Raw genomic sequence first — 23,516 nt, 5'->3', positions numbered from 1 at the left:
TTCCAAATCCTGAGAAAAAAGAACAAAACGGGAGGCATCACAATCCCTGACTTCAAAACATACTATAAAGCTACAGTAATCAAAACAGCATGGTACTGGTACAAAAACAGGTGCACAGATCAATGGAACAAAATTGAAAGGCCAGAAATAAAACCACACATCTATGGACAGCTTATCTTTGACAAAGGAGCTGAGGGCATACAATGGAGAAAAGAAAGTCTTTTCAACAAATGGTGCTGGGAAAACTGGAAAGCCACATGTAAAAGAATGAAAATTGACCATTCTTTTTCACCATTCACCAAAATAAACTGAAAATGAATTAAAGACCTAAAGGTGAGACCTGAAACCATAAGGCTTCTGGAAGAAAACGTAGGCAGTACACTCTTTGACATCAATATTAAAAGGATCTTTTCGGACACCATGCCTTCTCAGAGAAGGGAAACAATAGAAAGAATAAACAAATGGGACTTCATCAGATTAAAGAGCTTCTTCAAGGCAAATGAAAACAGGATTGAAACAAAAAAACAACCCACTAACTGGGAAAAAATATTTCCAAGTCATATATCTGACAAAGGCTTAATATCCTTAATATATAAAGAACTCTCACAACTCAATCACAAAACATCAAACAACCCAATCAAAAAATGGGCCGGAGACATGAACAGACATTTCTCCAAAGAAGATATACTGATGGCCAATAGGCACATGAAAAGATGCTCATCATCGCTGATCATCAGGGAAATGCAAATCAAAACTACACTAAGATATCACCTTATACCCGTTAGAATGACAAAAATATCTAAAACTAATAGCAACAAATGTTGGAGAGGTTGCGGAGAAAAAGGAACCCTCACACACTGCTGGTGGGAATGCAAACTGGTGCAGCCACTATGGAAAACAGTATGGAGATTCCTCAAAAAACTAAAAATAGAACTACCATACGATCCAGCCATCCCACTACTGGGTATTTATCCAAAGAGCCTGAAGTCAGCAATCCCAAAAGTCCTGTGCACCCCAATGTTTATTGCAGCACTGTTTACAATAGCCAAGACGTGGAAGCAACCTAAGTGCCCATCAACAGACGAATGGATAAAGAAGATGTGGTACATATATACAATGGAATACTACTCAGCTGCAAAACAGAACAAAATCATTCCATTTGCAATAACATGGATGGACCTTGAGAGAATTATGTTAAGTGAAATAAGCCAGCAAGAGAAAGATAATCTGTGTATGACTCCACTCATAGGAGGAATTTAAAACTATGGATCAAGAACAGTTTAGTGGATACCAGGGGAAAGGTGGGGTGGGGGGTGGGCACAAAGGGTGAAGTGGTGCACCTACAACATGACTGACAAACATTAATGTACAATTGAAATTTCACAAGATTGTAACCTATCAATAACTCAATAAAAAAAAAAGAAAGAGAAAAAAAAATCAAGCTTTCCAAGACTAATAAATGGCATGAAGATGCTTGTAACATATTTTAGGTAAGAAGAAATCCAGTACAAGAAGTTTTTAACGTAATATTTTATTGTTCGAAATATTTAACACCTATGTATGTTACATATATAACATTCCTATATTTTTGTACCTGTGGGTTCTTTTTAATTTTTCGCTGTTATAAATGGCACTGTTGTGTGACACTCTATAAAACCTGTCTGCATCTCTGCTTGTTTCCTGAGGCTAGCTTGCTAGGCATGGAATTATTTTTGAGTCAGAGGGTTTATGAGGGTTTCTTAGGACTGTTGACACATATTTCCACATTATCCTCTCAGAGACGTTCAAATCCCCATCCATGGGATATGAGAGAATCCTTTTTATTATAGCTTTGACAGTGCAGGCTATTATTACTTTAAAAAAAGTCATTTCATCAATTTGATAGGAAACACCTAAATATTATTTTAACTTGTAATTCTTTGATAACTAGTGTGGTTTCCCATATTTTCTAAATTTTATCCACAATTTCTAAGTGTTATTCCCATATTATCTAAATAATATTCTGAGTACTTCATTAATGCATCTTGTGCAAGTCAAGATATGCCTGGCAATTTGTTGATCTTGTCGTCTAGTAACTCCTTAGAGAAGGAGCTAGGATCAGTTGAGCAAGACTCATTCTCAGTGACATCATCGTGACTACTAGAGATCTTCAGCTTCTTTTCTGTGTGACCACAAATCAGTTGTTGTCCGTTCAGCTGTGTCCTGAGGCGTCCTGAGGCGCCCTCAGTTTTTAGAAAGGAATCTCGGGCTTCTAGGAGGCGGGTGGGGCTGTTGGAGTGGTGGGGAGACCTGAGGAGGCGGTGGGGTGAGCCGAGCCCGGGCAGCCAGGGTGGCTCTGCTTACTCTGCCTTGTGTGTTTAGGGTCCTTGTGAGATGCGGGGACCAGAGGATCCCATCACAGAGCTGCGGGGTAGACGCAGTCATGTTTCTGCACTTCTCCTGTCCCTGCGCGTCCTCAGGACGGTCACAGAGGCTCTGGCGTTCCTTCTCTGTGACTGTTCTCTTTGCCTGAGCTGTCAGTTTGTTGGAGTTTAGATGCTTGAACTGTGTTCATTACACCTTCAGGTCGTGTACTTCTCATTTTTCTTATTATTCAAGTCTTAGTTGGGGCTTGAAACTTCACCCTTTGATTTTCCTTTGTAATTTGTTACTTTAAATTAATTATGTTGACAAATCTGAACTCGTGAACCTGGGCTGCTGTAGCGAAGCATGCAAACTTAACCACTATGCCACTAGGCTGGTCCAACCCCATTTGTACTTTTATTTCCACTTCTTACATTGGAGGATCTTTTCCCACCTCATCTACCTCAGTGTTGTCGTGGTGAGCAGAGGGGAGAGGTGTGTGAAAACTCTGACGACAGTCCGGGAACTTATGCCCGTGAGGTGTTCCTTGGTGGTCTGTGGCAGAAGGAAGATTGCTTCCTTCTGATGACATTCGGTTAGGACGCCTGTAGAGCTTAGATGTTACGGGATCAAGGGTGATGTGATAAGGCAAGAAACCTGCTGGAGCCTGGGCTCTGGTCCTGGCTCTAACTGGTTCCGTCATTTGGACAAGGAAGTGCCTCATTTTTCTTTTCTGTAAAATACAGGTGTTTGACCAAAGCTCTCTGGGTCCCTTCTGGCCTCAGGTTCTCTCAGCGGAGGCTCTGCTGTGCCAATTGCTGGGTGTGAGGCCCTCTGGGTTCACCTCCCGTGCCTTTTCTCTGAGCAGCATGCTGTCTGGCGAGCCCCGTGGTGTACAGGTGGTTGCTTGCAGAGGCCTGTGGGGTGTCGGGGAATGTCCGGTGCCCTCTTGCCTCCCTTAGAATTCCTTGGGACAGCCTGGTCAAAGAGGGCAGTGGAGAGGCAGTGCCACACTGGCACGCTGTCTCTAGAGAGCCCTCCTGTCACGTTCTTTGCCTTACTTAAAACCTCTTCCTTCCTCTGAAAGGCTCTTCTGGATTCCTTCTAGTTCCCTCTACCATGGAGAATTTGAGAGTTTTAAAGAATTTTAGAGCCAGAAAAGCCCTATGTTGTCATCAAGTCAAAGCCTCTTATTTACAGACGGGGAGGCTGCAGCCCAGAGAGGGGTCTCTCTCCATACCACTCAGCTTGTGAGTGCCCGAAGTGGAACCTGTGTCTGCTGACTCTCACTTCAGCACTTTTTCAAGTGGACTCACATAGTATGTCAGCCAATTAGGGATTCATTTATTTTACTAAGCTTCTTTTTAAAATTCTTTGTAAGTGTAAACTTTATTCCCTTTTTCTCCTGCTTTACTTTACTGTGAGATGAGCATTCGAGAGTCATGCTGAATACCCAGGGAAAGAGAGCCTGAGCGAGCCGTGCTGCAGGGAGGCGGGCCCCTTGGGCTGCCAGGGGCTGGGAGCAGGGGTTGCAGACTGTGGGAAAGAATGAGAAGGAGGCTGAGGTATCCCAGCACCGGACTTTGCCTTTGGAATTTGTTTCCTGGCATCCATCAATAATTGGTGCGCAGACTGAGTTCAGAAATTACGACTGATTTGCTAGCTGGTTATCAGCTTTCCTGAGTCTATATTCTGCGTTGCAGACTAGACTGGTGTGTTCTGGTCTTGCCCTCTCCTCTCCAGCCGCCTGGTAGGTAACGCTGCAGTAAGGCAACTGCTGACAGCCAGTTGAGTGGCCAGTTGAGTGCTGTCCGTATGCACATCCTCCCTGTCAGTCCTGTCTGTCACTGAGCTTTCACGGGCATCCGAATGCAGGTCTTCTCTGTCAGCGCAGTGTGCACCTTTTCAGGAACCTTCAGTCTAGTTCTCTTTAAAAAATCTCTCTGTTTTTGTTATAGGGGGTATAACGTGTGTCCTTTCCCTAATCTGTGCCTTGGCCCTTGCTTACTTGGATCAGAGAGTAGAAAGAATCCTTCATAAAGAACAAGGAAAAACAGGTAAGTATAAATGCAAGAAAAGTGGGGCTTTGGGGAATTATGTTCTTTTTGAGATAATTTACAATGAGATAAGTTCCTAGTGCAGTGTTATAAACGTAGTGAGGCTTAGTACATGTCTTGTGTCTTTTATTTCCAAATCTGTTTCCACTTGTCTAAATTTTTGGTTACATTTTCTTTCTCCTTAAGTGTTTGTGGCATAATTTACATTCTTGATTGTACTTTGTATATTTGCAAAATGATGGGTGTTCCTGAAAGGGAGCAGGAAGTAGGTATCAGTCTTAGGTTTTGCTTTTTCTAATGTCTTTTTAAGTTATCCCGCAAACTATTTCCAGTAATTTACTGAGAATAGTATTTTTTAAAACTGAATGCAAATGTTAATCACATGATAAAAGAAAAATCTTCTTGACATAGATGTGGACGGTCACGCCCACACCCGCCTCCCTTCCTTCTCCCAGGTGAAGTTATTAAGTTAACTGATGTGAAGGACTTCTCCTTACCCCTGTGGCTCATATTTATCATCTGCGTCTCCTATTACGTTGCCGTGTTCCCTTTCATTGGGCTTGGGAAGTGAGTATTCTCTAGCATTCCATCTTTGTTGGTTAAATTATAATCACAGCTCAATCACAGAAATGTAATTGTTTTTAGCTGTAGATCTTTCTTCTCTGGTTATAATTTATATTTACACAGGAATTGTTTTACATCTGGGATACAGCTGATTTTCTTAGCTTAAGGTTTACTATTGGTTTTTTTTTTGGAAGAGTAGCCCTGAGCTAACTACTGCCAGTCCTCCTCTTTTTTGATAAGGAAGCCTGGCCCTGAGCTAACATCCGTGTCCATCTTCCTCTCTTTATATGTGGAACGCCTACCACAGCATGCCATGCCAAGTGGTGCCATGTCCACACCTGGGATCCAAACCAGAGCACCCCAGGCCGCCGAAGCAGAACGTGCGAACTTAACCACTATGCCACTGGGCTGTCCCCTAGTATTGGTTTAATACTTTTATTATTCTTTTGAAGAGATACCTAATAACAGTTTTGATTTATAATGTAGATTTATTTTAATACTTGATTTTGGATGTGTATTCTTTTTCACTTCCCTTTTATTCCCTGGTTAGGAATCCTCTGATTGAGAATGGAGATGTCGTGTTGTCTCACGGTGACTGGGCACACTTGCATTTGCTAGGACTGTGGTTCCTCCAGACTCAAATTCAGGGTTCAACGCAAATTCTTCTTTGCTTTATCTTCTCCCTCTCTCTGCTTTTTCATTGGCAGCTGCTTAAACAGAGCAGTGTGAGAGTGTGTTTGTGAGGATGCGTCTTGTAATTATAAGCTTTAAATTCAGGCTGTTGTTTTAAATAATTTGAAACAAGCCCCCATCTGTTATTTAGGGAGGAACCTATTCAGTGCTGCTTTTGAGGGAAAGAAGCAGTCGCAATTTCTGGTAGTAATACGTTTGGTTTTCTGAAAAATTTGTACTGTTTGCTGTATATGTAAAAGGGAGAAAAACTAGGCATCAGTATATTTTATTTAGTTGAAGTTTTTATATAAACACTAAACCTTTAGCTGATTGCTTGAAGGTGAATATCAAATAAGGTAGGAAAACAGTATCAAGAAGGCCTAGTTATTTTTATTCAGCTTTATTTTGCCTTTATTTTTTAAAAACAGCAGTTCTCTCTAAAGTGTTTATTTCTCTCTCTCTTTATTTTAGAGTTTTCGTTATAGAGAAGTTTGGATTTTCATCTGAGGCAGCAAGTGCAATTAACAGGTATTTCATTAATTCTCTAAGTGCTTATTGTGTGCATAGCCTGGATCTTTAATTATAGCCAGTTGTTTGAGACAAAAAAGACTTATGTGATGTAACATCCACTGTGAGGCCAAGACTCTGGTGGGACTTGAAGCCTGAGTGGCCATCTGTGCATTAATGGAAAACCGAAGAAGTCTTGCACCGCTCTTCATATTTCTGTTTACTGATGACCGTTTTAGACTAATGTTAAATTAATGAGCTAGGATTTGCTTTGCCTGATGGTTTTAGGGACTTTGTGCATTTTTTTTTTTTAGCTGTGACATGTTTTATTAAATATCTTTTATGTTCTCTGGACAGTGTTGTCTATGTCATATCAGCTCCCATGTCCCCAGTATTTGGGCTCCTGGTGGATAAAACAGGAAGGAACATTGTTTGGGTCCTGTGTGCAGTGGCAGCCACTCTTGCTTCCCACATGATGCTGGCCTTGACGCTGTGGAACCCTTGGATTGCTATGGTAATGTCTCCATGAGCACCTGGGGGCTTGGGGCTTCAGCCAGGACTCTGCGTGCATGTCCGGAGGCACAGTCAGCTCCTCCGATGGAGTGCTTATGACAGTGCAGAGAACGATAACTTGATTTCAGTTTCTGCAAAACATTTTCAGAGTATCAGTATTAATATTCACGCATAAGGTACTTGTCTTTTCATTTGTCTTATTTAACAGAGTGATCTTAATGCTGAAATAGAATTTGAAATAAAGTAGTCTTATAAAAGCCAAATGCTTGTTAGTTTAATTTTTGTTTTTTGTATTTCATTAAAAGAAATAATTCCATCATAGGTGACCAAAAAAAGCCGTCGGCCCAATATCCATGGTTTTGAATTCTTTTGTTTTTGACTCTTAGTAGGTCAGAAGTGATAGTGAATTCATCAAGTTTGTGTTATTGTTCTTCAGAATGTCATTTCTAAGACCACAGGCTGAAGTGCTGCATTTCTTCCCTGTATATTTATTTGTGCACTTGGTGAGAATTCTGGAGGACAGATTCCTAGAAGCGGAAACGCTGTAGCAGAGGCTTTGCACATGTGACATCTTGATAGATACTGTGAACAACTCCAATAACTGTCCACCCATTTAAACTTTGCCAGTAACATATGAATGTGTCTGTTTTTAGTGTCCTTGCCTGTGTTGGACATTGGCATTATTTTAATCTTTGCCAATCTGACAGGTGTAAACGATCTTATTTTAACCTTAATCATAAGGTTTCTTTTTTAGTTGAAGGAAAAGTCAGCGTTAGGTGATGTTTAACAACCAGTGGTGGTTGTTGGTTCTCTGCCCTGCTTTCCATTTGGGTGTTGATGACCCAGAGGTAAGATAATGGACTGTTGGTGTGATGTTGTCTTGATGGTTTAATTTGTAATTCCTAATAAATACTGGATAATTAACCTGCCTGAAACATTGGTAATAACTTTTGGCAAATTAGTTTTATTTTCTTGCTTGGTCATTGACTGCACCTTCGGCCCAGCTAGTTATATATATATATATATATATATATGCATATAATATAAAATGGTTAAAACAGTGTGTGTGTATTTTGTCACTAGAGACATATTGTTAGGGCCAGGACTTTTTTCTGTTAAATTTGAGTTTTAGCCTAATTGCAATAACATTTGCATGAGTATTTGTATATTAGTTATTATGTTACTCTTGCTCATCTGCATCAAAGGAAGTTTACTTTTGGTTCATATAAGACTTTTAGCTTTTTCCATGTTGCTTTCTGTAGTGTCTGCTGGGAATCTCTTATTCATTACTTGCCTGTGCGTTGTGGCCAATGGTGGCATTTGTAGTTCCTGAACATCAGCTGGGAACTGCGTATGGCTTGTAAGTATTTGCACCGTGGGTCATGTGATGTCTTTCTGCTGTATCGATTTAACTATCATATGGAACTCCAGGTCTCCTGAATCTGCTCATCTTCAGGCTTCTGGGATAACTCTGACCCTGAAAATACAGTAGTCTCCCCTTATCTCTGGTTTTGCTTGCCGCAGTTTTGGTTACTCACGGTCAGCTGCGATCTGAAAATACTAAATGGAAAATTGCAGAAATAAACACATCATAAATTCTAAAGTGCACCCTGTTCTGAGTAGCATGATGAAATCTGGTGCTATCCCGCTCTGTCCTGTCTGGGACGTGCATCATCCCTTTGTCCAATGTGTCCATGCTGTATGCGCCACCCCCTTTAGTCACTTAGTAGCCGTCTCAGTTATCAGGCTGACTGCTGAGATGTTGCGGTGCCTGTGTTCAAGTAGTTCTTTATTTTACTTAATAATGGCCGCAAAGCCAACTTTATTATTGGTTACTGTTGTTAATCTCTTACTGTGCCTAAGTTATAAATTAAACTTTGTCATAGGGGCCCGGCCCCATGGCCCAGTGGTTAAAGTTCCATTCACTCCGCCTCGGTGGCCCGGGGTTTGTGGGTTCAGATCCTGGGTGTGGACCTACTCCACTCATCAGCCATACTGTGTGAGATCCCTGGCCTGGAAATATTGCTTCCCTCTAATCACTGGTCTCCTTAATCAAGCTAAGAATGACAATCCTATTGGAGCTACAAAGATTCAGACTCAAATGTTCAGATTAAGAGCAATTTTTTTTAACAACCTGCCAGACATCTCTCTCTGGGTATCTGGATATTTGTTATTTGGTTATTTTAGCTAATTATACCATAAACAAAAGGAGTTTGGGGTGTTGTGCTTTGATTTAATTTGTACTCGTTCTATCTACCTCTATATGCTGAAAAGTTCTCTTTTCTTGAGGTGGAGCAGGTTGGGGAATCTAAGGGAAATAATGCAGGAGACTTAAGAGCTGTGGTTGGGCAGAGCACATAGGTACTACGAGGACCACACGTCCCAGGGAGGAATATGGCTCACTCCCTACCAAATTGCAATTCCTACACACCCCAGCAACAATTGCTAGCCCCCTTCTATATGCTTTGTTTCCTCCCTAGTACCCATCGCTATCTGACCTACCCTACTTTTTTACTTATTTATCTATTTATTGTCTCTTGCCCCCTCTAGAGCATGAGGGATTTTTCTTATTTTATCACCGCTGCAACCCTAGCACCCATAATGATGCCTGACATATAGTAGGCATTCTGTAAGTACTTGTTGAATGCATGCAGAATGTATGAATTCTATGGGATAGTCCCAATTCTAAATACTTTATCGCGCTGTCCCCATAAGCACATCCCTACCTACAGCATGTGTCATGTAAGGTTTGGCAAATATGGTCAAGCAAGACACGGAATACACATGTGTATAGGTAAAGCAGCTTGGTATCTGCTAGTCAAGGTCCAAAGTATCCTGTTGTCTGCTATTTGTAGAGATACTTAAACCCTGTACTTTCACAGCATCAAGAAGTACCAACCCACTAACCCACATGGTTTCTACACACCTTAATCTACACTAATGACATTAAGTGATTAGTCACTTGGATGGAGTGCAGAGGCCTGTGTGAACACACCATCTAACAGCCAGCCCTCTGTCGGGCATTGTGATTTGGCCACATATTTTTATACTTTCTGTCCTAACTCTCCAAGTGTCTCTTTTAAAAGTAGAAGTCTTTCTGGATACCACAGTATGCACATATTCTCCCCAGTCCTGCCACTCCTACCCTTGGAATTTAGCACACGCATACACACACCTTATACCAAAACACTTTCCCCGTAGGCATTATGTATATCAAGACATGCATACCCCCAAAAGGGCATAAAGGGAGAGAGAAACAAGAAGAAATATTACTCATCTATCTAAAGAAGCCTATTTTAAACATTAAGATTAAAAAAATCAGCCAATGTAAAAGTATCTCAGAGGATAAGAGGATTTCTTCTGGAAGCCAGCCCTTGCAGAGGCTGACCACATTTGCAGATGCAAAATTCCATTACTTCCCCCACAACATTAGCTTCTGGCCAAAGGACAAGAGGGGGAGAGAGAGGGACTGTCCTCCTTCTAAACGGGGAAGGAAAGCAGCCAAGCAAAAAGAGTTTGAGAAAGAACGATGGCCTCCTAGTGAGAAAGCGTGTTAAGTAGGTCAGTATTGGCACTGTATTTTCTTGCACACAAATCCATCATTGTTCCTTCCTATTTTTCTTTTTCCCCCTTCTTTTCTCTCCTCTGTCCTATTCACTATTACTGTCATCTCATGTGAGCTTTTTTAAACCATGATATATTTGTTCAATTATCTGCAGACCTACAGCCTCTTTATCAAATTAGCTGATCTCTATTTATAGCTGATAATGCTGTACAGGGGATCTAATGAAAATTCCTGAGAGTGAGAAAACTAAGTCAAATTTTGCATTGCTGTTTTCAACCCAAGCACTGTTGCCATTATCCAATAAACCTGTTTCAGTAAGTGTTGTAAATATACATTTTTTTAAGACAGTACTTTGCAATAAGAAAAACTAGGCTGAGTAGTATCATGAGATAATATTTCCAAAATTTGCTTCATTCCCTACTCCAAGATCATGTTACCTTAAAAATGAACTTTGAGACAAAAAATAGAATAAATCTAAATAGGCTGAATAATGGTTCTATGAAGGAAGGAATTCATCTGCACCTGGTAAGTTAATCATGTGAAAGGCGCTGACATATTTTTAGCAATTAATATGTAAAACTGCCAAAGAAACTCATCTATAGGGGCCAGCCCAGTGGTGCGGCTGTTAAGTTGACACGTTCCACTTCAGCAGCCTGGGGTTTGCCAGTTCAGATCCCAGGTACAGAGCTATGCACCACATGTCAAACCATGCTGTGGCAGGCGTCCCACATATAAAGTAGAGGAAGATGGACACAGATGTTAGCTCAAGGCTAGTCTTCCTCAGCAAAAAGAGTAGGATTGGCAGCGGATGTTAGATCAGGGCTAATCTTCCTCAAAAAAAAAAAAAAGAAAGAAAGAAAGAAAAAGAAACTCATCTATAATACTCAGTAGTCAAGTGTGACTTTTTTGTTGTTGCTATTAATATACCTCTATATTCATTAATTTCACAAAACATTTTACTTCATTTACTATACTCAATTTACCAACTGTCCTAATGGGCTCTAATGATGGAAAAAGTTAACCCCGTGGCCGAGTGGTTAAGTTCACGCATTCTGCTTCAGTGGCCCAGGGTTTCGCTGGTTTGGATCCTGGGCGCGGACATGGCACCACTCATCAGGCCATGCTGAGGTAGCATCCCACATAGCACAACCAGCGGCACTCACAACTAGAATATATAACTATGTCCTAGCGGGATTTGGGGAGAAAAAGAAGTGGGGAAAAAAAAGAAAATGTTACAGCAAATAGCATCATTAAGCTAGGGTCTAAAATAGACCCCAAACCATGGTCTGAGCCATGGACCAAAAGCCACGATAAAGCCGAAGCCGCAGTTCATCACATTCTTTCAGTGGTTACGGTTAAGACATCTAAATGCCTGTGCATTCCCACGTCCATCCTAAGACTCAGCTCAGAGGCAAGACTACTGCTTTTACCCGCAGTGAGGCCATGTCTGAAAACAATGGAATTCTACAGTCAAGTCCAGGCAAGGGTAGCGGGCCGAACCAGGAGGGGCAAGACTAAGCATCCCCTCACACACAGGGTCCAGCAGACAGCAAAAGACTAGGCAGAAAGTGATGCAGATCAGCTGGGCAGTTAGGAGCAGCTGCATTTCAAAAGTCTAAGCAGAAAGGCAAGCTCTCACCTAGAAAAGTGGAAGGTTGGCAAAGGCAACCAGAATGAGAAGTAATAATAAACCCTGCTCATATGGCAGAAGCTGCTGTACCCTGCCCTGATTTACAGCACTTATTGAGGACGAGTGCTGAGGGTTCACAAAGATCAGCCAGAGCCAAACAGAAGCTAAAGCCTTTGTGCATTTCTCTGCTAACTGATGATACAATTACTTCACAACACCACTGGCTAAAAACGCCTCAGAGCTGACACTGGTTCAAAAGTGTCAGAGCTGTACTAACAGTAAAACATTCTTATCTTCCTTCTCATCTCATCATGTTCTACTGACTCAGTGAGCATCGCAAGGAAAATAACAGTGTAAACATTAAAGTGTTGCTCTAAATGACTACGGAAAAGTTACTTAACTTCCCTAAGCTGTTCTACTGTCTGTAAAATGGGGGAAGTAATTTTATGTGCCTCATGAGGTTGGAGGATGCAGTTCTGCACGAAATCAGGGAGCACAGTCCTGGCACATAGCAATCAATATGAGGGAGCTGCTACCAGCATTTTAGTTTAAACCACAAAAGCAGCCATTTTCATAGGTCAAAATGGTTCAATATTGGCAATTTCATATGGTTCAACCTAAAATTTATATCAATAATTATCAATGTATTAATATTAATAATAGTATTATTATTGACAGATTTTTGACTTAAGTTCCTACTTTAGGTTCCCAGATGCTCTCATTTCAACTCGGAAATGTTAACAAATAGAAAACTACTCCATTACAAGGGCCTCTCTATCAATCTTTCTACCTATCTTTTGTTGATATTCCCATAAAGATATGTCAAGAATAAGGAAAGCCAGCCTACATCGGGATACAAAATGTTACAAATGGCTGAGGTGACCACAAGATTTTTCTGCTACATAGTTTAACCATTTGAGCCATTACTATGCTTATGGCACTGTCCTAGGTCCTACTTACGGAAAGTTAAAATATGGAGGTTTAGAGACCCCAAAAGGGGGAATTTTGAAAATAAGTCTAGGTTAAAAGAAAATAAAATATGGCCCAAAACAGAAAGGAGAGTATAAAAATATGAGACTAAATATATATATATATATATATATATATATATGTCTCATCTTGTCATCTTATATGAACAAATATATTTTCAAGTAAATAAAAATATTTGTATATATTATATATAAAAATATCTATTTTTTCACTGAGGCTTTCAGTGACAGAGCTTTGATTTTTGGCCATCATCCTAGTGACGGATGGGCACTGGCCCATCTACATCCTCACATCTGGCACCCCTTATACCCACATGCCCCTTTTTGTTGGGGGAGAGCTAGAGTTAAAAGGGCAGGCTTTGGCCATAGGGTGAGCAAGCTAACTGACACCCACAGGATTCCAGCCCATGACCTTTCCCTTACAAGGGAACTCCCTGCCCTAATCACACTCAAACAGTGCTAAATCATGCCTTCAAAACACCATCCATGTCATGATTCAGTACTTCAACAAGCACTGGTAAGTAACTCTTTCTGAAACTCAACGAGAACTTTATGTCTAGATATGAACTGCATAATAAAAGTGAGAGTTCTTCTGGTCTCTGGATATTATGTCTTCAATGATTCAAATAAACCAACTTTAGAGTAAATCAGACCTGGTCATCTGTACTGGAGAGCACAGTTATCAAGGGGTCCACGTCAGACTGCTGAACTTAAATCCCAGGTAGCCTAGTAGCTACAGGAACTTAAATCACTTAACCTCTGTGCGCCAGACTTCCATCATCCGTCGGTGCACGGGGGCGAGGTACTAATATGCTGACCTCATAGGCTGCTGCATATGAAAAGTGCTTAGCAGAGGACCCAGCACATAGTAAATGTTGAAGAAACGAGAGGAGTTAGTATTAGTGTTACACTAACTACCACTGGTCTTATCTATACTAACAACGATGTTGTAAATATAGAGAATGAATGATAAACATTACAAAGAGGAATAATTATATATGAAGATAAAATGTATAATCGTTTATTCATTTGCACAACAGATTAAGAGCCTTAACATTACTTCATACTAATATATCACACATCAGCTATTTTTTAAACCTCCCTCACTACTCTAGCCCTCTGTAATCAAGAACATTAAGAAAAACCAAGGAAGTAAGCAACTAGATAAAGAACAGACAACACCACTAACTGGTTTCCTGTAATTCAGACTCCCCTGAACTTTGTCTCACCAAAGGCTATGCTGGCAACCTTCCAGGTGTCCAGTGCCTGTACAAATTATGCATACAAATTTATGTAAATCAGGCTTGTTTCACTCTTGAGATAGGAAAAGACAGTTCCATCTTATTGTTATGAGTAGTGACTTTAATTTTCTTTGTCTTCTAAGATTCATTTTTCATATTCCTTTTGTCTCATAGTTTTTGTTTGTGTGCTTTTCACTTTCTGATCTCATGTTACCTTCCTTCAACATAGTCCTTGTTGGGGCCAGCCCGGTGGCACAGCGGTTAAGTGCACACGTTCCGCTTCTCAGCGGCCTGAGGTTCACTGGTTCAGATCCCAGGTGCAGACATGGCACCGTGTGGCAAGCCATGCTGTGGTAGGCGTCCCACGTATAAAGTAGAGGAAGATGGGCATGGATGTTAGCTCAGGGCCAGGCTTCCTCAGCAAAAAGAGGAGGATTGGCAGTAGTTAGCTCAAGGCTAATCTTCCTCAAAAGACACAAAAAAAACCAGAAGAACAAAACACAGTCCTTGTTAAAAAATTCTTCCTTCTCAATATTCTACTTCAACTTTCTTTAATTTAGCACTCAATTTTATCTCCTGGGCCTGGGATAGTGCCCTAAACATAGTAGATATTTTAGCTATTTGTTAAATAATTGTAGCAACAGGTCTGTGGTCATCTTAACCACTTGCAACATTCTTAGATCTGGGTGCACACTAGTGCTCATTACTACTAACACATTTCCACCATCCTGGGACTACATAAATTATCACTTGCAGTAGGGGAATTTCTACCTGACAGCATTTCAAATTGAAATATGCCTTCCCATCTATATTGCTGCTTGGATAATTACTACTATGATGCTCAATAAAGTTAGGAAGGAAGTTTATTTATGGACAATAAATAGGCAGTTTTTTAAAAAGACAGAGACTTTTAAAGACCCTAAGGACAAGGGCATTACATTAAATACTAAATGCACAAACCAAAATTTGTGGACCAACACACGTTATACATAAACACATATATAAATTATATGTATATTTATTCTAATATATATATAAAATATCCTTAGAAGCTTTTTCCTGTGAGCACTGTAATCATAGCAGGTATCCTGTAAGGAACAGCAATAATTAAAGGAGCAAAGATGAGGGAAGATAAGAAATATTTCAGTTTATTCAGATGATACCATTCTTGAGTTCTTGAGGTCTTCTTTAGAACCAGAATCCTGGGATGACTTCATATTTTCATTAAAAGAGCACTAATTTCTTCATACAAAGAATATCTTTTTTGATGATTTGCCAAGAAGTCAGCTTTTAGAAAGAGAAACTAAAAGGAAAAGATTTCAAAAGAATGACAATTATGTTGGGTGATTTCTCCTCAATCTTAAATAGCTTGTAATTAACATTGTTACAAAAAAGTACAAAAAGCAAACACTTACACATGGTATTATGAATCTTTTCCAAATTATAAAAAAAAGTCTGGAGGCTCTATGGTATAGTGGGAAGGATGCAGGCTTTGCAACCAGAAAACCTCACGTCTGATTGCACCTTTGCCTCTTTACTCCCAGAGCTATCAAGGGGACTCAATAAAATTACATAGATAATGTATTTGGTGCAGTGCGTGACTCATGGTAAGGGCTCCTTCAATAATAACACCAGTACTGTTAAAAGAAGGCACATTGAAGACGTATGTCGTTTTGTACTCTCCCAAAATGCTTCTAGAATGTAATGGGATTAAAAACAAAGAGGGCAAGCTACAAATATAATGAAAAGAGAAGACAAAAACAACAAAATTTTGGAAGCTGGAAAACAGATGGATGAATCAAAACTAACCTAGCAAACCTCTTCCAGGACTCTTAGCTGCAGTTTTAAACTAAAATTTACCAGAGAAACTATTTATTATAGTTTTGTTATATTAAAATGTTCCTGCCTTTAAAATGCCAGCTTAAAAATTTTTTTAAGGTTACATATGAAAACTGCAATCCACTGCTTCAGACAGTATATGGCAATAATACTGAAGCCAAGGATTCTAATACATTTCAGTTTTTTAAACTGCAGAAATAAAGAAAACACAAATGATTAAGATTGGGCAGAATTACCAACAAACAAAACAAATGAAAATGAGTGGTTACAATGTCTTTAGGGATGGTAATAAGCCATTAAATCAATTAGCCACTAATTTGAAGGTTCTCAAAGAGCAAGTAAGGCTCACCAAAGTAAGACTTTCTATAATGACATTTCCCAATTCCCAGTACCAACAGCACATACACACCAAGGGGTCAAAACCCAGTGAGAAACAAAGGGAGGGAAAGGGGTGTACTTCGGGAGGTGATTCTCATACATCACATACCACCTTGTCCCTGTTAAGAAGCGCTGGTTGGGGGCCAGCCCGATGGTGTTGTGGTTGGGTTCATGCACTCCGTTTTGGTGACCCAGGGTTCGTGGGTTCAGATCTGGGCATGGACCGGCATACTGCTCAGTGGACCATGCTGTGGTGGCATCCAACATACAAAAAAAAGAAGACTGGCACAGATGTTAGCTCAGAGACATTCTTCCTCAAGCAAAAGGAGGAAGACTGTAACAGATGTTGGGGGGGCGGGGAGAATAGGAGAGAAAGAGAAAGAGGAACAAAGAAAGGGAAAGAAAGAAGGAAAGGCATATGGAATCCTTTAAAAGAAAAAGAAAAAAGAATCACTAGTCTATGAAATATAAGCTTTCTTTCCAGCTGTGAAGTTCAAGAACACTCAGTACAATGCGCTACTGATGGGAATGTAAATTGGTGAACCCAATTTGGAGAACAATTTAGTAATATCTAGTAAAGTTTAAGGTGTGCATATCGTATCACCTAATAATTCCACTCCTACAAAGATATACTAAAAAACTGTTGCATGTGTATACAAGGAAGTGGACAATAATATCCATAGTAACATTGTTTATAGTTCCAAAACATGAAAACACTGAAATGTCCATTAACAGGAAAAGACATAAACAGATCACAGTATATTCACACAATAGACAGCAGTGAAAATGAATGCTACATGCATCAACATGAATGAATCTCATAACCTCTGAGCTAAACAGAGCTGCCAAGGCATATATACAGCACAACACCATTAACATAAAGTTTAAGACCATACAAAATAATACGATACATTTCTTAGGGATATATACACATGCAGTAAACGTTTTCGGTTTTTTTTTTTAAGGAAACTATAAACAGCCAATTTAAATAGTGGAATTACTACTGAGGCTGACGAGAAAGAAACGACATCAAAGAGCAGAATACAGGGGCTAATATATTTAACTTATACTAAGTAGTGTGACTATAAGGGTTTGAAGCATTAAATTTCCTATCATTTTGCATACTTTTTATGTCAAATATTTTACAATAAAAATTTAAATCTCAAAAATGCTGAGATTCTCTAGAGAGCTTTGTAGCTCTAAATATTGAAAGTACAAAAGCAAAAGACCAAGGATGATTTCATCATCACACACCTTATCCGAACACGCGTGAGGAGCTGGTGACTAAGAACTCTGCCATGATGACAAGGTATTAAGGTACTCTCTCTTACATCCAACCCCATCCAGCTCTTCACGCCACTGTCTCTGCTAAGGGATGCCTCATCATCTCTCACCTCTAACTGGTCTCCTCATCTAACTGGTCTCTGCCCACCTCCTACCTGGACTCCACATTGCCCCCACTGCCTGCTGATTTTTAAAAAATCACTTCAAAATAAAACACATAGAAAACTTACCTACAAAGTCACAGTTACTGTCAGTGTTATAATTCTTGGCATCAGTGATGGGTTCATAGATTTTCCTTACATTATTAGTACATAAATAAACAAACCACAAAATGACCAATGACGCCGTTTGTCACGAAGTAAAGCTTATGATTAACCTAATTCTATATATTTGCTGAGGTCTATTTAAAAATAATCATAATTGGGGCCGGCCCGGTGGCGCAGCACTTAGGTTTGCACGTTCCGCTTCAGTGGCCTGGGGCTCGCTGGTTCGAATCCTGGGTGCAGACATGGCACGGCTTGGCAAGTCATGCTGTGGTAGGCATCCCACATATAAAGTAGAGGAGGATGGGCACAGATGTTGGCTCGGGTGGCTCCTCCTCGGTGGAAAGAGGAGGATTGGCAGCAGATGTTAGCTCAGGGCTAATCTTCCTCATAAAAAAAACATAAGAATCATAATAATGATAGCAACCTAGCTGTCCAGGCTGATCTCCCTTCCCTCATGGATCTTACATGCTAGTGGATGGATAAAGACAATTAAATAAATACACCAAATATACAGTACATTAGACAGTGAAACTTATTTAGTTTACTGACCAGTTACCATCTCTAGAATATAAACTCCAAGAGAACAAGAATTTTTTCATTGTTGTATCCCCAGCACATGGAATACTGCCTGACACACAGTGGCAATCAATAATATTTAGTCGAATGAATGAACAATATATGGCAAAATAAGTGTTCAACAAACTTTAACTGCTATCGCCATTATCACTGAATCTATAGTATGGCCTTCTCTACTGCACATACTAGATAATGAACGGAAAATGAATTTTGGAAAGGCAAACACCTTGCCTTCCAACACTGCTGGAACCCAAATGAAAACTAAGGCTACAGTTTAGACCTCCACCAAGTGATTCTTATGACTTGAACTACTCAGTCTCTTATCCTATATTAAATGAGACTACGTAATGTCACTAAACCACACATCTCAGCGTACCTTACAAAGTTCAATTTAAATATATATATATAATTAAAAAGAAGAAATTTAGGTTTACTGAGATTAAGCAATCTGCCTGAAGGCAGGCCTATTTAAAACCAGTTTAGAATTCTTGGACTGAGAATATCATTTTAGACTCAGTGCTACTGTCTACCATAATTATGATACCCAGTTTATAATATTTGCAGTTCTTTTCATCTGCTATTCAACTTTGCCAACCAAGTAATTAAAAAGCACTATCTCTATCACTTTTTTTTGCTGGGAAAGATTCACCTTGAGCTAACATCTGTTGCCAATCTTCCTCTTTCCCCTCACCTCCTGAAGCCCCAGTACATAGCTGTATATTCTAATTGTAAGTCCTCCCAGTTCTTCAATGTGAGCCACCACCACAGCAGAGCTACTGACAGATGAGTAGTATGGTTTTGCGCCAGGAAACCAAACCTGGGCTGCCACAGTGGAGCATGCCAAACTTTAACCACTAAGCAATTAGGACTGGTTCTCTTTATCACTTTGACCAAACTAAATATCAAGGCAAGACTTCTGGCAGCTCACCAAAAGAGAGACGGCAGCGTAAGTTAGAACTGTGCACAGGTAAAACAAAGGAAGGCTTGTTTGTGCTTGCTTGTCCCAAAACATATCAGAAGATGCCATAAAATGATAGCAGAAAGAAAAGCTGTCTGACAACACCAATGGAAGTTGAAAGGCAAGAAAAGTCAAATTTGTTTTTTTGTTGTTGTTGGGTTTTTTTGGTGAAGAAGATTGACCCTGAGCTAACATCTGTTGCCAACCTTCCTCTTTTTGCTTGAGGAAGATTGTCCCTGAGCAAACATCCATGCCATTCTTCATCTGTTTTATATGTGGGATGCCACTACAGCATAGTTTGATGAGCAATGTGTAGGTCTACGCCCAGGATCCGAACCCGCAAAGCCCAGGCCACTGAAGTGGAGTGCACAAACTTAATCACTATGCCACCCGGCCAGCCCCAAGAAAAGTCAGATTTTTACAGAACAACTGTTGCACTTTTCTGTGAGCTGTATTAATTTTCAGAGTTTAAAAAATTATCAATTGATTATTTTAGTGAATATTTTGACATACTAGAAATGCTACTAAAAGGAGTAAAGAACTGAAAGAAATGTAGGGAAGTGAGCTCAATAACTTAGCTGGACGTCAGATCAAAGACATTCCAGTTTACTAGGACTATGTCACAAACACCAGATGACGGCTTCCAGACAAATACACTGTCCCAGCAGTCTGAGTGAGGCACTGATTTTAGACAACACACCCTGGACTATTGTTCTTGTTAAATTTACACTGGTTTCAACATCACCACCAACCTTTCTTAGGCTGCAGCTCTATCTTGGCTCCACAGCCTTTCCTTTGTGTTTAATATTGCTCTTGAAGATTTTCAAACTTCTTGCCAAATCCAGTGTACTTAGTTCATTTTGATATCTTTGCAGCATCTGGCAATATTAAACTTTTCCTTCAAATTCTTTCCTCCTTGAGCTTCCTTGACTTATACATTTCTGCTTTTCCCATAGGATGATTCCATCTCTCTTTAAATACTCCTTTTCCTTCCATCTGCTAATTATCCACTGATGCACACTGCATTCCATGGTTTTAACCAACAACTCCACCCAGTTGATTCTGAAATTGCAAGTTCCAGTCCCTGTCTCTCCCATCCATTCCAGGCTATAGCCAGTACGACACCCTTATCTGGCTCAATCTAAATGGTCAAAAAGGAACTCTCCGCCTTCCAAACCACCGCCCTCCCCCAATCAAACCAACCCCCTTTCTCAGCTTCTCTTTGTCAATGGCACCAGAGCTCTCTTGGTCACTAAGACACAAATATGCAGAGTCACCTCTGCCTCTGTGTCTCCTTCAGTCCATATAGGTAAAGTATAAACTTTACTTACAGAGCCAAAATTTGCACATGATCTACAAAAATAAGCAAAAAGAAAAGTATCACCCTACAAGTAAAGCAATCAAAGCAAAAGTCTGAATATTAAAATCTTAGGATTTCCCAAATATTACCACAGTTTGAGGAAAGAATATTTGACACTCGTGCCATTTAAAAATCCAGATGTACAGTTATCAGACACATCCAATTACTGTCACCCCCTTTTGGCAATCCTTGTCTTCACAGCCGGCCCCTCCTCTCTGCTCACCAAAACCACTGCTCTAGTTCAGGCACTCATCACCTCACAGCTCAGCAAGTCCTGCTCCTCGTCCAATCCATTCTGCCCATCAAGGTCTGACATCAACCAGTGTCTAAAATGTATTATGCCATTCACTTACCCAAAGACTTCCAACGACTCCTCAAACTCCTGAGTCTGGCATATAATCTTCTACTCCACCCCTGGCGTTGGGGTTTGGGAGCCCTTCCACTTCAGACACATCCTCACAGTTCACAGAGTGACAGTATCCATGCAGGTGTGAGACCAAAAAATAACTGGTAGAATCGACTCGCATCTAAAAGCATCCTTTTTATTCTCTTTCTGTTTTTCTCTTCATAACTTTACCTCTTTTCTATTACTTCCTTATACTTAATTTCTTTTTCACCTTCACATATACTGACGGCACCAAGAGGAACTTCTAATCCCTAGTAACTCTAAGAACTAAAAAGTTTATTATCTTTTTTTTGAGGAAGATTATCCCTGAGCTAACATCTGCTGCCAATCCTTCTCTTTTTGCTGAGGAAGACTGACCCTGAGCTAACATCCATGTCCATCTTCCTCTACTTTATATGTGGGACACCTACCCCAGCATGGCTTGTCAAGCCATGCCGTGTCCTCTCCCCAGGATCTAAACCAGTGAACCCCAGGCTGCTGAAGTGGAACATGCGAACTTAACTGCTGCACCACTGGGGCGGCCCCGCTTCATTCCTTTTAACTGAATGACTAAGCCATAAAGTGTGCACTCCTCTGGTGATAAACATCTGTTTTCCCCAACTTTGTGGTGTTGCTGTGGTGGAGGATACTTGCACCTCTCTGTGTACACACCGGCGTGAGCTCTGGGGAGTCTATTATAAATGAGTGGTTGAGTTGTAGCCCATTTTCTCCTTTAATGTATTTTGCTCTGTTGCTTTCTAAGTTGCTTGTACCAATTTAGATGCCTTCTGGTTCTGGTTACCCACGTTTTTTCTAACGTGACATTTTCAGCCTGTTAAGTGGCGCCAAGCTGAACTGAAATATTTCATTGTCCCCATTGTCATTTTCCTATTACTGGAGACTCGCAGACTCTGTGTTTATATTGTTCTTTGTCTTTCTTCTTTGAGTTACTTATTCTCATCATTTGCCCATTTTTCTTTTTAAATTTGGTTCAAGAAATCCTACTCTCTTTCCTAAGCTCCAAAAGAGATTTTTTATCATTTCTTCTAAATTTTAACTTTTCGCTGCTCACGTTTAGTATAACTGGAATTTATTGTTTATTGCATGGGGTCAGCATCTATTTTCCCCCACATAGGTGAGATGACCAGTCATCCTAGTGACATTTGTTGAGTCCTTCCCCCACTGATAATACCAAGTATAGACAGGTGTGCTTCTGGGTTCCTAGTTCTGTTGGACTATTGATTTATGCCCTGCCCAGTATCAGTGGTTTCAGTGTTCTGTAATTTAACCTAAGCCTTAAGGGTTTAGATGCGTCGTTGTGTCGAGGGCAGGCACCGAGGTCAGCTTGCCAGGCTTTGCATATCAGCTCTGCCAGCTGGTTCCTGACATGGGGCCTTGGGGAGGTGATTAACCAGGCTTTGTTGTGGGGACTTCCCCGGTGTGAGCACTGAGAATCCCATGTCCCAGGACCCCATCAGTGCTGGGCACACAGTAAAGATTGGTCCCCCTAAACCTCAGACAAATGATGTCATCTTTCCCCCAGTGTCTCCCTCTAGGAAATGGCAATGATACTGGTATCTGCCCCACAGGGCTGCAGGGAGGATTAGTGAGGTCATACAGGGAAAGGGCCGCGACCAGCACCTGGCCTGGGCTAAGTGCTGGAAAAAGTTCATTTCCCTTCCTCCTCTCCCTTCCTCCTCTTTAAAATTGTCTTCACTATTCTTGAACTGATAGAATTTCGTATGAACTTTAGAATCTTCTTGCTGAGTTCTCCATAATACCCTGTGGGAACTTATAATTTGGGGGAAAACTACATCCTCACAACATCAAAGCTTCATGTCAGGGCTCGCCCCGTGGCAGAGTGGTTAAGTTCACGTGCTGCACTTCAGCGGCCCAGGGTTTGCCACTTCAGATCCTGGGTGTGGACCTATACACTGCTCATCAGGCCGTGCTGTGGCAGCATCCCATATAGAAGAACTAGAATGACCTACAACTAGCATATACAACTATGTATTGGGGCTTTGGGAGGAAAAGAAAGACAAAGATTGTCAACAGATGTTAGCTCAGGGCCAATCTTCCTCACCAAAAAACTTTTAAAAAAAGCTTCATGTCATGAATATGGTCATTTCTTTATTTATATGTTTCCTTTAATGTTACTCAATGAGTTTTAAATAATTTCCTCTCTAAAATTCTTGCACATCTTTGTAAGATACATTTCGAGGTATCCTAAGTACCTGATAGATTTGTTGTTATTCTGAGTGGGTCACGATCTATTTTAGATTTTAACTTTTAAAAATAGAAAATTTTAGGTTTATGCGGAGGGAGACAGACTAGAATAATGAACACACGTGTCTGTTACTCAGCTTCTACAAGTTCCAGCTCCCAGCCA

The 23,516-nt window shown here is 40.4% G+C and overlaps 1 protein-coding gene across 1 annotated transcript in view; it reads left to right on the top strand.

Moving 5' to 3' along the window:
- The window catches only part of LOC123285430 (lysosomal dipeptide transporter MFSD1-like), a 37,797-nt gene that overhangs the window by 7,626 nt on the left and 6,655 nt on the right, over positions 1-23,516 (top strand). The window contains exons 7-11 of the mRNA XM_070511415.1: positions 4,302-4,400; positions 4,856-4,967; positions 6,108-6,164; positions 6,501-6,657; positions 7,919-8,016. Of these exons, the coding sequence (XP_070367516.1) occupies positions 4,302-4,400; positions 4,856-4,967; positions 6,108-6,164; positions 6,501-6,657; positions 7,919-8,016 (523 nt within the window). The remainder of the gene's footprint in view (positions 1-4,301; positions 4,401-4,855; positions 4,968-6,107; positions 6,165-6,500; positions 6,658-7,918; positions 8,017-23,516) is intronic.

This window comes from Equus asinus, chromosome 5 (assembly GCF_041296235.1).
Source record: "Equus asinus isolate D_3611 breed Donkey chromosome 5, EquAss-T2T_v2, whole genome shotgun sequence".
NCBI classification, from domain to species: domain Eukaryota; kingdom Metazoa; phylum Chordata; class Mammalia; order Perissodactyla; family Equidae; genus Equus; species Equus asinus.
The sequence above is the reverse complement of the archived record's forward strand: the minus strand, read 5'-3'. Positions and strand labels throughout refer to the sequence as shown.